Consider the following 13,405-nt stretch of genomic DNA (forward strand, 5'->3'; position numbering starts at 1 on the left):
TTTCATTCATTCCTGTGTCTGGACTCTGGGCTAGGTGGTGTTTCTAATCCTCTCTATATCTCTGCCATCCTTTGCTTGTTATAATATTTTTTGAATCTATTTAAATTATTATCTATCCCTCTAGTTTTCTAGCTTTATATTTTTGTGTTTTTTGCTACTTTTGTTTACTTTTAACTACTTTTTTAAACTTTTATTTTCTTCCCTAGTCTTATTCTTTTTCATTTTTTCTCCTTGTTCCTACCACCTGCCCAGACCATGGTGAAGACAGCAGTGAAGCTGCCCAAGACGGGCCCCGCAGCCCGTGCCCGGCTCCCGTGTGGCCGTTTAAGGGCGGAAATGGTGGTGCCCAGGGAGATCTTCAGCCCTGAGGAGGTGGGCTACCTGGTTTTCTATGTCCAGCGCCTTCTCCCCAAGACCATCGCGGCAGGCGGCAGGATCGCTGCTGGCTACACCAACTGCCAGGAGCGACGGAAGCGGTGGGATCAGGTGTGCCGGGCCCTGTTTGACATCTCGGGGGTCCAGCGCACCTACAACCAGGTGACCCACCGCTGGACGGATATCCTGGACAGGGAGCGCGACCTGCTCGGCCTGCTGGGAGTGGAGGTCCCCGGGCTTGGTGAGTAGTAGTAGCAATTTTTTCATCACTCTCTACTCTGTTTTTTCCCCTGCTCTGTGTGTTATATTGCAAATGTTTGTTTTAACTTTTTTATAAAGAGCAATAATGCTGCCGATTACATTGATAGTAGAGGTAAATTAATATTTCAAAATCTTCTGTGCATTTCAGGTGCACTGCTCTCCTTCTCTGTGGCGGTGCCACTGCTTATTTGTTTTCTATTTTGTGTTCATTTAATTGGGCTGAGTAATGTATGAGTCTACCTTACAGAACTGCGTAATGCTAGACACAAAGGGGCAGATTTACAAGCCCCTTGCGCCACGTTTACGCTGCCTTACCTGACGCAACAGCGACGTAAACGTGACGCATCCCTGCGAGTCATGTACAACGTGATGCATCTAGGGAGACGCGCCACGTTAAGGCCTGGGCCTGCGCCACAATGGGTGCGTCCCCACACAGGGGGGGGGGGGGGGGGTGGGGGGGGGGGGGGCGGTCAGGCAGCTGTGCGCCTCGCAAAAGTGCCTGCGTGAAATCTACAAGATTTAACGCAGGCACTTCCGCGATGCTGCTACGTCAATTCTTTATGCCTGCTTGGTTGAAACAGGCGTAAGGACTGATGCGGTATGTTGAGTATTGGGCAGCCCTGAGCAGTGCTAGAGTTGCATCGCGCCTGCGACGCGACTCTAGAGATGCGCCCCTCTTTCGTCACGAGATGCGTCACGCATCTGCCTACCCTTGCGCCAGGGTGTACCGCATTGTAATTGCGGCGCATCTGCCGTGACGCAAGGTTAGTTTTGCGTTACGCATTTGTTCTGGTGCACCTCTGGAGGTGTGCAGCCCAGAACTCGTAAGTATGCCCCTAAGTGTCAGATTTGCAATTACCTGCGCATCCCTGCAAAGTGTGCGACACGCCAGCACCACCCATGGTGCGCCGTATTTACAATGCGGCACACCATGGTCCCAAAACGTCACCGAAGCGTTTACGCATCGGTGCCGTAAAGGCGGCTCATTGATGGAGTTGCGTCGCAACGATGGCGCAGCTCCAGCAATGCTGCGTCAAGCCGTACGTCTGCTTCATGCAGGTGCAGGGTTTGAGTGACGCATCATTGTCCTAAATGACTGATTCAAATTTTATATATTCCCCATAGCCACTTTTAGCATGCGTTCCTGCGCACGAACGCCCTCCCTTGCGCTGGAACGCTCCCTTATGGCGCAGGGCTTTGAAATGGGATGCATCTCCCATATGCGTAACGTTGTTAATATACGCCACATCATGGCGCCTCTTGTTGTGGCGCTGCATCACAAAAGTGACGCAAGAACAGAGCAAAAGATCTGCAAGGGGCTTGTAAATCTGCCCCTAGAGTAGAGGCTCAGGTGCAGTCCTTCCTTTCTAGCCCTCTTTTTGGCTGAAATAGTTGGTTCTTGTTCTTTCTAAATGTTTGATTTGGTTGACAAGGACATCGACAAGCAGCAATCATCAATGTTTTCTGTTCTTTCTTTCATGTTGTATGTCAGGTCCCCCCAGGGGCAAGCGGACGGAAGTGAAACAGGAGGATGCTGTGGCTCCAGAGGAGGAGGATGCAGGCCAGGGCGGCGAGTGCTCCTTTGCTGGCCCCAGTAAGTTTTCATTTAAATATAGAGGACCTACTGTTGTCCAAGCGATCCTAATTTAATTTTTTCGAAATAGTGTTTAGATAGGAGCACAATCCATAATACTACTGTTGCAGGGACAATTCTCCACAAACCGAACTATGGACACTAAACACCAGAGTAATAAATTTTCAGAGTGGCGTGTTTGGCGCACTGTATAAACCTGGTAGTGTCAGAGGCACGGACTCCTCCTTGCAAAAATTGCAAAACCTTTCGCTCAGTCACTCTAGTCTGGAGGACCAAAAACCACAGAGTCTATTCAAGTTTAAAAGCTTTATTAAAAGTAAAAGTAAACACATATATTAAAATTAAGTTAGCTGGAAATGGAAAAGTGCTTGGTGCTGAGTTGATGAGTAATGGAACACATTTCTTGTGGTCGAGCCGAGCTTTCACCTGGTTTGAAGTTGATGTTGGTCTTGTCCTTAGAAGTCCAACTTCTGTCTGTTCAGAGAAAAATGGTGTGTGTTAAAATTAAGCAAGCATTCATCAATTGTGACAAAAAAGTGCAGCAAGATAACAGCCTTCCGTGGAAGGAGGGACATTTTTACTTTAGACTAGAGTAGACAGTCAATTACTTTTTCTGTTGTTTTCACGTTTCTTCATTCCTAGACCAAATACTAGTGAGTGGTGTAATCTAACATTCTTAAATCTACTTTGTAGGTGGAACATCTGGTGCCGGGGCCAGCTCGGATGTGGTGGTGGTGGTAGACTCCGGGTCCGAGGACAACTCTGGGGAGGAGGCGGCGGTGGCGCAAGTGGTCAAACAAGAGACTGTGAGGAAACAGACAGTGGTGGTGGAGTGTAGAGGTAAGCTGGATCATGGTACTATCTGACTCTTAGATAGCATATGATGTGTATCTACAGAGAGTAGACGGTCACTGGATGAACTACAAAAATACTATGAAATGTTTCCGGGGGGGGCAACATCATCACCATCTCCTGAGTCCTGACATGATTGAGCACAAGTATTACATACATTTTTTTTAAATCTAACACGACATAGAGCTTAAATAAACAAAGAACCCCATAGGGGGAAGAGAAAAATCTTGTGCAGCACCACAGCAGACGACCTGGCAACTACATTAAAACAGGGAAAAACAAAAAATGCCAGAAAAAAACAATTCAATCTAAATCAGGAGGATGTGGTTATAGAGCATGGGTCCTCACAAACTTTCTCTCGGGGCCAAATTGACAGTGTGGTTTGTGGCCAAGGGCCGCACCGAAGGAGGCAGGGTCAGTGGGGGAGGGGGTTGGATCTAGAGCAACAAAAAAACTATGACCATGAGGTTGAACTCATGCCCCTGCAGCGGAAGCCTTCGTCCACTGAGCCACCAGACCTGGCATACACATTACACACATCTTTCTTTCTCTCTCTCTCTGTCTCTCTCCCTCCTTCTCTCTCTGTCTCCCTCCCTCTCTCTCTGTCTCCCTCTCTCTCTCTGTCTCCCTCCTTCTCTGTCTCCCTCCCTCTCTCTCTGTCTCCTCCCTCTCTCTCTGTCTCCCTCCCTCTCTCTGTTTCCCTCCCTCTCTCTCTCTGTCTCCCTCCCTCTCTGCCTGTCTCCCTCTCTTGCTCTCTCTCCCCCTCTCTCTCTCTCCCTCTGTCTCACTCACTCTGTCCGTCTCCCTCTCTCTGTCTCCCTCTGTCTCTCTGTCTCCCTCTGTCTCCGTTTCTCTGTCTCCCTCTGTCTCCGTCTCTCTGTCTCCCTCTCTGTCTCCCTCCCTCCATCACCCTCAGTCTCAATCCCTCTCTCTCTCTCCCTCGCCATCTCCCTCTCTATCTCTCTGTCCCTGTCTCTGCCTCTATCTGTCTGTCGGTTCCAGCCTGCTGTAATTACCATATTGTAATTTGTCACTGGGCCAGCACTGGATGGACCTGCAATCCGAGGGGGGGCAAGCGCCCCCCCTTGCCCCTCCCTGCGGACGCCCATGATACTGGCCTCAATAGTTTTGTACTGCGCTGGCTAGTTGCTAGTTGTACTGTGACACAACTTTCTGCTGAATCATTTTGTGTTAATCATATTCTTAAAGAGCATTGGTTACAGATTATGTCTTTCTTTCTTCATATAGTTGGTAATACTAAAACATCAAAAGCACCAAGGAGTATGAAGACTCTACTGGCCCGGCAACGGAGGCTGGATGCTACTGTTGCCCAATATCGGCGGCTGGTAGAACTGGAGGGGGAGGACACGCAATCCAGTACATCAAATGAGACACCTGCATCCTCCTCCGTGACCCCACGTTCTGCCGGCCAGCGCAGTGCTCCGGCGATACGGAGCCGGGCTGGCAGACGCCACCGCCGAGCAGCAAAGGCTGCCCCTCACAGTACTCTAAAGGCTCGCTTGCGCCGTGCAATGCACAGAGTGTCCGACCTGGAGGCGGAGGTCCGGAAGTTAAAAGAATACCAAAATCTGTTGGAGGGCCTCCGCCTAGACCACGCCATCCTCCGGGAGCAGTATGATGCCCTGGCCCTAAGGCATGATGCCCTGGAGGCCAAAGTCAACACCATGCATCCCTAGAGTGTCCCTTGCCCCTTTTTTATAGACTTTTGGGGGGTGGGAATTGGGAGTTGGGGTTTTTGGGGACTTTTGAAGGACTATTTAAAAATTATTTGTTGGGGTTAGGGAGGGTCTTGCGTGAGATTATTTTGTTAGAGATATAAAAATATACTTTTTCAAACTTTATCTGAGCATAACTGTTTTTTACTACTTTTGAGCCTGGTGGGTGGTGGTTTTGCAGTAAGTTCGTTTTACTGAACACTGTCATCGTGTTGGTTCACGTGTAATTGGCCAAATGTTTTCCAAAGTTAAATGCCTGTCACAGAGTTTCTTAAATCAAGAGTCCTAGGACTTTACCAGTACCACTGTCACTCTCTCGCCTCTCCTATTACTCCATTATACTACCTCCCATCCAAACGCTTATCTTACCTGTAATTTGTGTTTGAGGGCTGTCTCCCCCTGGAATTCACAGTGTCCTAAAGCGTTCTGCAGCAGGGCCCCAACTGGAGTTTCCCGGCGTGGTTTTCTGCAAAATAAAAGCAATCAACATTAGAAATGTGGCAGCAGTGCTCACAGACCCCAAAACCCTAGAATCCCCACAGACAGCACCCCTAAGACAGGCAAGCGAGCATTAATAATGCCTAAACGTTCACGTGTAATTGGCCAAATGTTTTCCAAAGTTAAATGCCTGTCACAGAGTTTCTTAAATCAAGAGTCCTAGGACTTTACCAGTACCACTGTCACTCTCTCGCCTCTCCTATTACTCCATTATACTACCTCCCATCCAAACGCTTATCTTACCTGTAATTTGTGTTTGAGGGCTGTCTCCACCTGGAATTCACAGTGTCCTAAAGCGTTCTGCAGCAGGGGACTCGTCAACGTAATTTTCTTCATTGTGCGGAATCCAGGCATCAGCATTACGGGAAATGGATAGGGTGAGTCTGGAGGAGGAGGATAGACGACCAGGACTGAGTTCTTGGCAACTAACTTGTGAACCTGAGGAATGCTGCGGCATCAAAATCAGGACAGTTCTGCTGATGGGCTTGTTGTTTGATTGGGTGATTACAGTTTTGTTGTGAATGGGATCAAGCACTTGCTAAACAAAGAAAAACAGACACACAGGAATAAAAGTGAATAAGGACGAAAAATAAAGTTAATGAATCCTTGACTCATATTCAGAACTCGCTGTCAGGGAAGCAGAACTCGTCCTCATACTCTGCAAATTCAGTCGGTAGTACTTCTGGTAACTGAGGAGAACTTTCCTCAGGTAGGTCGGTGTCCTCTTCTTCCTGCGTGCATTCTCGTACTTTGTAATCTGGTGGTATGAAGTGCTGGTTCATCTTTATCATGGTGAGCCGCTCCACATTTGCGGGCAAGAGGCGGGACCTTTTGGAAGTCACAATGCCACCAGCAGAACTAAAAACACGTTCTGAAGACACGCTTGCGAGTGGGCAAGACAAGTAATTGATAGCCAGGTTGGTGAGCTTTCGCCATATGTTTCTTTTCCCATGCCAATACGCCAATGGGTCCTCAGTAATATTGACCGCTGTTGAGTCATCCAGATAGGCCTGCACCATTGAAACAATGTTCTCCCGCATTCCTGTACTTTGCACTTCTGTGTCCTTTCTGGGACAAGGAAACCCTAGCTGACTTAGCCAATCCTCTTCAGACATATCGCCTGTGCCTGGTGCAGATGATACGGTTGCTGGTGTGGTTAACGGCTCAGAGGAAAAGACACTCACTTCTGCCACAGGCACAGACGTGCTGTTTTGGGACGCCTGTTGGCCTGCTGATTCACTAGTACTGTCTTCTCCTACAGTTTCCTTCCGCTCTCTTTCAAAACGAATGGCTGACTGAGCTAGCCAACCTTTGTACTCTGTAACATCTGAAGTTTCAAAAGGAATTAATACTTTGCCTAACAATGGCTTTCTGTAACGTGGATCCAGTATAGTAGCACAAATGTAGTGCTGTTGTTTCTTGATATTTACAAGCCGTTTATTGCTAACTAGGCGTTGTAATAATCTCTGCGCCAACTCATATGCTTCATTCTTTCCAGCATCCTTTAATTCTGAAGACACCACCTTGACTTGGTGCTCGAGCTTCAGCAACAATGGGATAGCTTTGCTCAAAGAACAGTCCTCCCTGCTGACTTCACGCGTGAAGACCTCAAAAGGACGAAGCATGTCTGTCAGGCTTTTAACTAGCTGCCATTGCTCCATCGCTATCATCATTTCTGTCGTATCACCACCCAGGTTGTAGAAATACTCATTGACTACTGGAAACAGCTCATGCAGACGCTCAAGCATGTAGAAGGTTGAGTTCCAACGTGTTGCCACCTCCTGGATAAGTGCTTTCACTGGCATTCTACGTACATTTTGCTGGCGCCTCAGCTCCTTCCGGGCCTTAAAAGAATGGTTGAAATGTGTGCATATTCTTCTGCAGATGGTCAGTATTTTGTCGACTGCAGGTTCTTTTTTCAAGAACTTTTGCACGACAAGGTTCATACAGTTCGCCAAACACGGCACTCTGAAATAGTCACCGTCCGCCATGGCCTTAACTACATTGCTGCCATTATCAGTAGAAACATAACCAACCTTGCAATTTCTTGGGGGCAGCCATTTCAAGACCTTTTTGTTAAAGTCATCCAAAATGTTGTCTGCAGTATGAGTTTTCTCCATGCCAAACATGGCTAATGTTGCATGTTTACGAGAACCCTTGAAAATCTCGACCAAGTCACCACCTGCATTTCTCTGTTTTGCAACCCCTGAAAAAGAGACCCAGTGTGCAGTGATGCACATGTAATCAAGGGCTTGGCAACTGGTCCACATGTCTGTTGTCAGGTGTATAGTGTGAACAGCACTCTTCTGCAAAGCTGCCCCAACCAACTCAAGCACCTCTTTATGTAGTGCTGGAACAGCAACCCTGGCAAAATAGAACCGGCTAGGAACCTTCCATTTAGGGGCCAGTGTTGCCACGAGTTCAAGAAAACCCACACCTTCGACAAACGAAAAAGGGAGAAGGGCCACCGCTAGCATTTTAGCCAGCTTAGTGTTATACAGGCGCACAATTGGGTGGTTGCGTTGAAATGGCGCATCTGCGGAGAACATGTCTGAAATGGTGCGCTGGACAAATTTAATGGATGATGCTGATGCCTTCTTCGACCCACTTCTGCTCAGTGTTGACATTTTCCACATTGGTGTGTCTCCCAGACTCTCAGTGTGCCTCCTATGTGTTCCGGAGGGTGTGGTGCTGCCAGGGGTACTGGGTGCAGCCGGACAAATGTCTGACGCTTCTTCTACCTCCCCGTCATCTTCAGATGAAACACCTAGTACGGGTATATTTTGGCCACTTGCCCTTTGGGATTGCTTTCCCTTGATGTTTGCTAGGTGCGCAAACCATTCGACAGCGTGCCTTCTTTCAAGATGACCTATCTGGCCTCCGGTACCATAGTTGGTACCAATCTTACCACGGCTAACTGTAGTCGTACAAATGGAACAAACAGCTAGGTAATCATGCTTTGCATGGACACTAAAATAGTTCCAAACTGGGGACTGGAAACTTCTGGTTTTGCCGCACGAGGTGATACTGCCAATGCCAGATGAAGCAGTGGTGGATGAGCCTTGCAGACATCTACTGGGTTGTGCAATTATTGCAGCAACCCTACTTGAGGGAGTCGAGCTGGATGGAGTTCCCCTCTGGGGAGAAAATATGGGAGCTGTAGGTTTTGTTGAACTTGTACTACTTGACTGCGTTGGTGGTGCTACCAGTGCCACGTCGCCAGGGTCACGCTCAGCATGACGTCGGGATAGGGTATAAATGTCTGTCTGCTGCATGGCCGGTGTGGCTGGAATGACGTGTGTGATTACTAGGTCATTGCTGTTATCCTATTCATCAACATCAGAATGCACCACTTCATCAAGTCCGACGTTCGGATCCATAAGTATGAGCTTTCCGGAGCCCTTCCTTTTAACATTTGATACCTTTCTCAGCTCATGGTGTGCCTCCCTCTCAGACGTCGGAGATAGTTGCCAATCTGGATCCAGATCATCTGATGGAGCGGGGCTTGAAGAGGAACTTCTACACACCCTCCTTGATCTTTTCCTTGCTGGGGAGCTGGGAGAAAATGAATCATCAAGAGGAGTGGCTTCGTCTTCCTGACATGATACCCCGGCTCCAAAGTCAATTTCCTCCTGTGCCCCTACTTCTGGAAGAACAACCATTGTGGCCACTTGCACCGCTCCATGCGCCGCTACATGGGCCTCTTCACTGACCTCTACTTGCAACTCTCCATGGACCTCTCCTTCTCGGCCTTCTCCTTCTCGGCCTTCTCCTGCTCGGCCTTCTCCTTCTCGGCCTTCTCCTTCTCGGCCTTCTCCTTCTCGGTCTTCTCCTTCTCGGCCTTCTCCTTCACGGCCTTCTCCTTCTCGGCCTTCTCCTTCTCGGCCTTCTCCTTCTCGGCCAGCTCCTTCTCGGCCAGCTCCTTCTCGGCCAGCTCCTTCTCGGCCAGCTCCTTCTCAGACAGCTCCTTGCGCATGTACTTGTGCTTGTACTGTTAGCCCATGCAGTTGTTGTTGCGGCTTTGGTTGTTGAATAGTACTTGAGCCAACATCACTGGTCGTTGGTGATTGAACCACTAAACAGGCTACCTGTGCAGCACTCATGGTGGACTTTTGTTCTTTTTTCCACATAAATTTAGTGGTCGAGGCACCAGACTCCTTAGTAAGTGGTGCCACTTGCTTCTTCTTCTCCTTAGTAGAGACATCTTTCTTGCAAGAGGAGCTACGGGCACCTCTTTTCGGACCCATCTTCTTCAGATGTCGGAACAGCAGGCCGCAGCAAGACTTCTTCCTGGCACTGATGCTCAACGATGATGCGGAGTTCTTGACTTTGTGTACCTAAAAGCAAACGAAGACAGAGGAACATCAGTTAAATATATGTTGCATATGTGGCGCTTCAATTAATATTTTGCAAGTAGGCATTTATGAATATACATGTGCACACCACAATATGGAAATATCAAAAATAAGAATTTCTAAATTTTTGGGAAACAGGAATTTAACATTGATCCAAGAGAGCCCACAGAGAGGGTTGTAGTTTCATGTACCACTGACTCAACATGGGCACAATGGGTGAAAGCAAGGCAAAATGGGTGCAGGCCTATGGCACAAAGCTCACTGCCTGCCTTCAAAATGGCCGCTTGACCCCCATCCACATGGCCAGGACCATGCCTCAAAATGGCCCCAACCAACATAGCCAGCCCCCAACCCCTACTCCAAAAAGTCAAAAAAAACAACACAAATCACCACTATCCAATGCCATCCATCAAGTTTCAGAAGGTTTATGCTGCCTTCTGGTGGTTTTCTGGTGCAGAATTGCAATTTTTGCAATTTCGCAAGTGCGAGATTGTTGCTTCACGACGCGAACGTGGCGAAAAACCCGCAAAATCCGCGAACAGACCGATTCTGGGACCCCTGGGCATAATGAATGAAATCAGAGCACACTGGGTGCAGGCCTATGGCACCCCATTCTGGACTCCTTATGGTGCCTGCTGATGGTTTTCAATTCATGTGCAGAATTGTAATTTGTGCAATTTCGCGAGTACGAGATTGTTGCTGCGAGGGACGCGAGCAGTGCGAACACAAGCAAAAAAATCCGCAGCTCGCGAACTTGCAGATTTTCGGTCAATCCGCAGGAGTTCTAGGGCCCCTGGGCATAATGAATGAAATCAGAGCAGACTGGGTGGGCCTATGGCACAAAGCACACTGCCTGACTTCAAAATGGCCGGTTGACCCCATCCACATGGCCAGGACCTGCAGGACCATGCCTCAAAATGGCCCCACCACCAACATAGCCAGCCCCCAAAACCACGCCAAAAGTCGGAAAACACACACAAAAATCACCACAAACAAAATCAACTTATCAACTTACTTGTGAAATCAAATTTCGAATACACACGTGCACACCACAATATGGAAATATCAAAAATAAGAATTGCTAAATTTTTGGGAAACAGGAATTTAACATTGATCCAAGAGAGCCCACAGAGAGGGTTGTAGTTTCATGTACCACTGACTCAACATGGGCACAATGGGTGAAAGCAAGGCAAAATGGGTGCAGGCCTATGGCACAAAGCTCACTGCCTGCCTTCAAAATGGCCGCTTGACCCCCATCCACATGGCCAGGAGGACCATGCCTCAAAATGGCCCCAACCAACATAGCCAGCCCCCAACCCCTACTCCAAAAAGTCAAAAAAGACAACACAAATCACTACAATCCAATGCCATCCATCAAGTTTCAGAAGGTTTATGCTGCCTGCTGGTGGTTTTCTGGCGCAGAATTGCAATTTTTTGCAATTTCGCGAGTGCGAGATTGTTGCTTCACGGCGCGAACGTGGCGAAAAACCCGCAAAATCCCCAAAACCACCCCAAAAGTCGGAAAACACACACAAAAATCCCCACAAACAAAATCAACTTATCAACTTAATTGTGAAATCAAATTTCGAATCCAAAAGTAATCCAAATGGCCCCCCACCAACATAGCCACCCCCAACACCACCCCAAAAGTCGAAAAACACACACAAAAATCACCACAAACAACATCAACTTATCAACTTACTTGTGAAATCAAATTTCGAATCCAAAAGTAATCCAAAAGGCCTCAAATCCAAATATCCAGCAGCATCCACAAAAAGTAATCCTTCCCAGTCAAGATCGAATCCAAAATGGCCAGGAAACAGGAACAGGAAGTTGAGGAGCTTGCTAGACAGGAACAGGAAGTTGGAGACTGGGCCACTTCCTTCCTTCACCCCTCCCCAATTTTAATTTTTGTAATTTCGCGAGTGCGAGATTGTTGCTGCCCGCGCCGCGGGCCGCGAGCAGTGCGAACACAAGCAAAAAATCTGCAGCGGATTTTGCGGGAAATTCGCGAATCTCGCGGATTGCGAATTTACCAAAAATCCGCAAAATCCGCGAGCGTAACGGATTTTCCGCCCATGCTTACCCTTTTCTTCATATCAGACATCCCTATGGTAGACCAAATGGTAGGGTGCATTGTAAGTATAAGGTAAGACATGCCATGGTGTGTGTGGCATGTCCTAATAGTGAATGACAGCCATTTTCGTTTTTCACTTTTGCAAGGCTACCTGTTCTCCATAGGCCAGAATGGGCAGTTAGATTATTGCATTCTTATAATCCAAACTGACTCATAGAACATGGTAGAAATTCGAGTTTTAGTATGCCTGAACTCAGAATGATAAAATTCAGCTTTTAGTGAAGTTGGTTTTAACATTCTGTGTTTGAAAATGGCACTTTTAGACAGTAGGTATTTTCTTGCCTAACCTTTCAAGCCTGCCTCTGCTAGGTTGTGTATTCCTTTGTCTGGTTTCTGTGAGTGACAGGGCTGGGGGATTCCAAGAGACAGGATGAGTCAGCCCAGTGGTGAATAGCGAGATCTGCATCTAGATGGGAGGGAGGAGTTGCACCTGAACATTGAATAGGGATGTGCCTGCCTTCCACAATGCTGGCCCACCCCCTGGGGTGTGGCTGATGTCTCTGCCCTGCAAATAGAAAGAAGAGAAGGAGTCCTGTCAACAAAGTGGTCCCGGACTGTACTTGCCTTCCACAATTCTGGCTCCACCTCCTGTGAGGCATCTGATGCTCCAGAACTGGTTTGGACTAGGCAAAGGCCCCTCTCCCCTCAGAGAGGAAAGGATTTTGGGGTATAAATGTTGGGACCCTAATCCCAAGAAATTAGATCACTTTTGGACTACAAGAAGAAGCCTTTACTGAGGAGAGGATCCTGAAGAAACTGAGGAGAGACTATTCCTAAGCTGAAGTACTGCTTAGGGGATTGGCCTGCAGTGGTTGCCTTACTGCCAAAGGAAGGAGAAAGGAACTTTGTGTACTTTGCTTTCAACTTGTGAAGGATCTCCAAGGGCTTCGAAAAGAGCTTGCCTCCTGCTGAAGTCTCAGGGACAACAGACTTCACCCCCAGCTCCCCAGAGTTCTTTGGAAGTGCCTGCTGCTGTTTTGGGTCTTCTGAGGGACTGTGCGTCGCTGCTGCTGTCGTCGCATCATGAATGTCTGCGCTACAGCTGTCGTATTGCACCGCATCGAGAGAAGTGTCTCGCAATGAAGAGGAAGCGCATCGCAGTCGCTGCTGCTGCCGTCGCAACTCCGAAGGAGGGTGTCGCCGCTGTAGCTGTCGTATTGCACCGCATAAGTGTCTCGCAACGAGGAAGAAGCGTGTCGCCGTCGCTGTTGCTGCCGTCGCATCTTCAATGTCGGAGCTGTAGCTGTTGTATTGCACCGCATCAAGGAAAGCGCCTCGCATCCCCAGAGAAGCGCATCGCAGTCGGATCTGCTGCCGTCCCATCTTGAATGTCGGTGCTGTAGTTGTCGCTTCGTGCGGAAGCTTCTTGCAATGTCGAAGAAGAGTGTTGCAGCTGAAGCTGTTGCCGTGGCATCGCGGAACAAGGGTGTCGCTGCTGCAGCTCATGCATCGATTCGAGACTTCTCGCATCATCTGAGAAGCGTGCCGCATCTGGAAGATCTTCACGCCTTTATTTCTTTGCACCGGAACTTTGCTGCATTTCCCTTGCTGCGACATTGCTTGTCGTGAAAGCGCAACGCATCTTAAGGTACATTGA

The 13,405-nt window shown here is 48.3% G+C and overlaps 1 protein-coding gene across 1 annotated transcript; it reads left to right on the plus strand.

Annotated features, from left to right (window-relative positions):
* The first annotated feature begins 336 nt into the window (after positions 1–336).
* Positions 337–4,784, plus strand: LOC147666418 (uncharacterized). The gene is made up of 4 exons (XM_086949076.1): positions 337–616; positions 2,129–2,230; positions 2,924–3,070; positions 4,331–4,784. The coding sequence occupies exons 1-4, from the start codon at positions 337–339 to the stop codon at positions 4,777–4,779; spliced, it is 978 nt and encodes a 325-aa protein (XP_086805202.1). The 3' UTR covers positions 4,780–4,784.
* Positions 4,785–13,405: the final 8,621 nt, after the last annotated feature.

The sequence above is a fragment of the Lissotriton vulgaris genome, unplaced genomic scaffold (assembly GCF_964263255.1).
Source record: "Lissotriton vulgaris unplaced genomic scaffold, aLisVul1.2 SCAFFOLD_11064, whole genome shotgun sequence".
Lineage (NCBI taxonomy): Eukaryota > Metazoa > Chordata > Amphibia > Caudata > Salamandridae > Lissotriton > Lissotriton vulgaris.

Bases quoted from the DNA above. Each gene is read 5' to 3' on its own strand.
- LOC147666418 (XM_086949076.1), top strand. From the start codon at position 337: ATGGTGGTGCCCAGGGAGATCTTCAGCCCTGAGGAGGTGGGCTACCTG. The intron at 2,231-2,923 runs GTAAGTTTTCAT...TCTACTTTGTAG, and splicing joins GTGCTCCTTTGCTGGCCCCA to GTGGAACATCTGGTGCCGGG. The intron at 3,071-4,330 runs GTAAGCTGGATC...TTCTTCATATAG, and splicing joins AGTGGTGGTGGAGTGTAGAG to TTGGTAATACTAAAACATCA.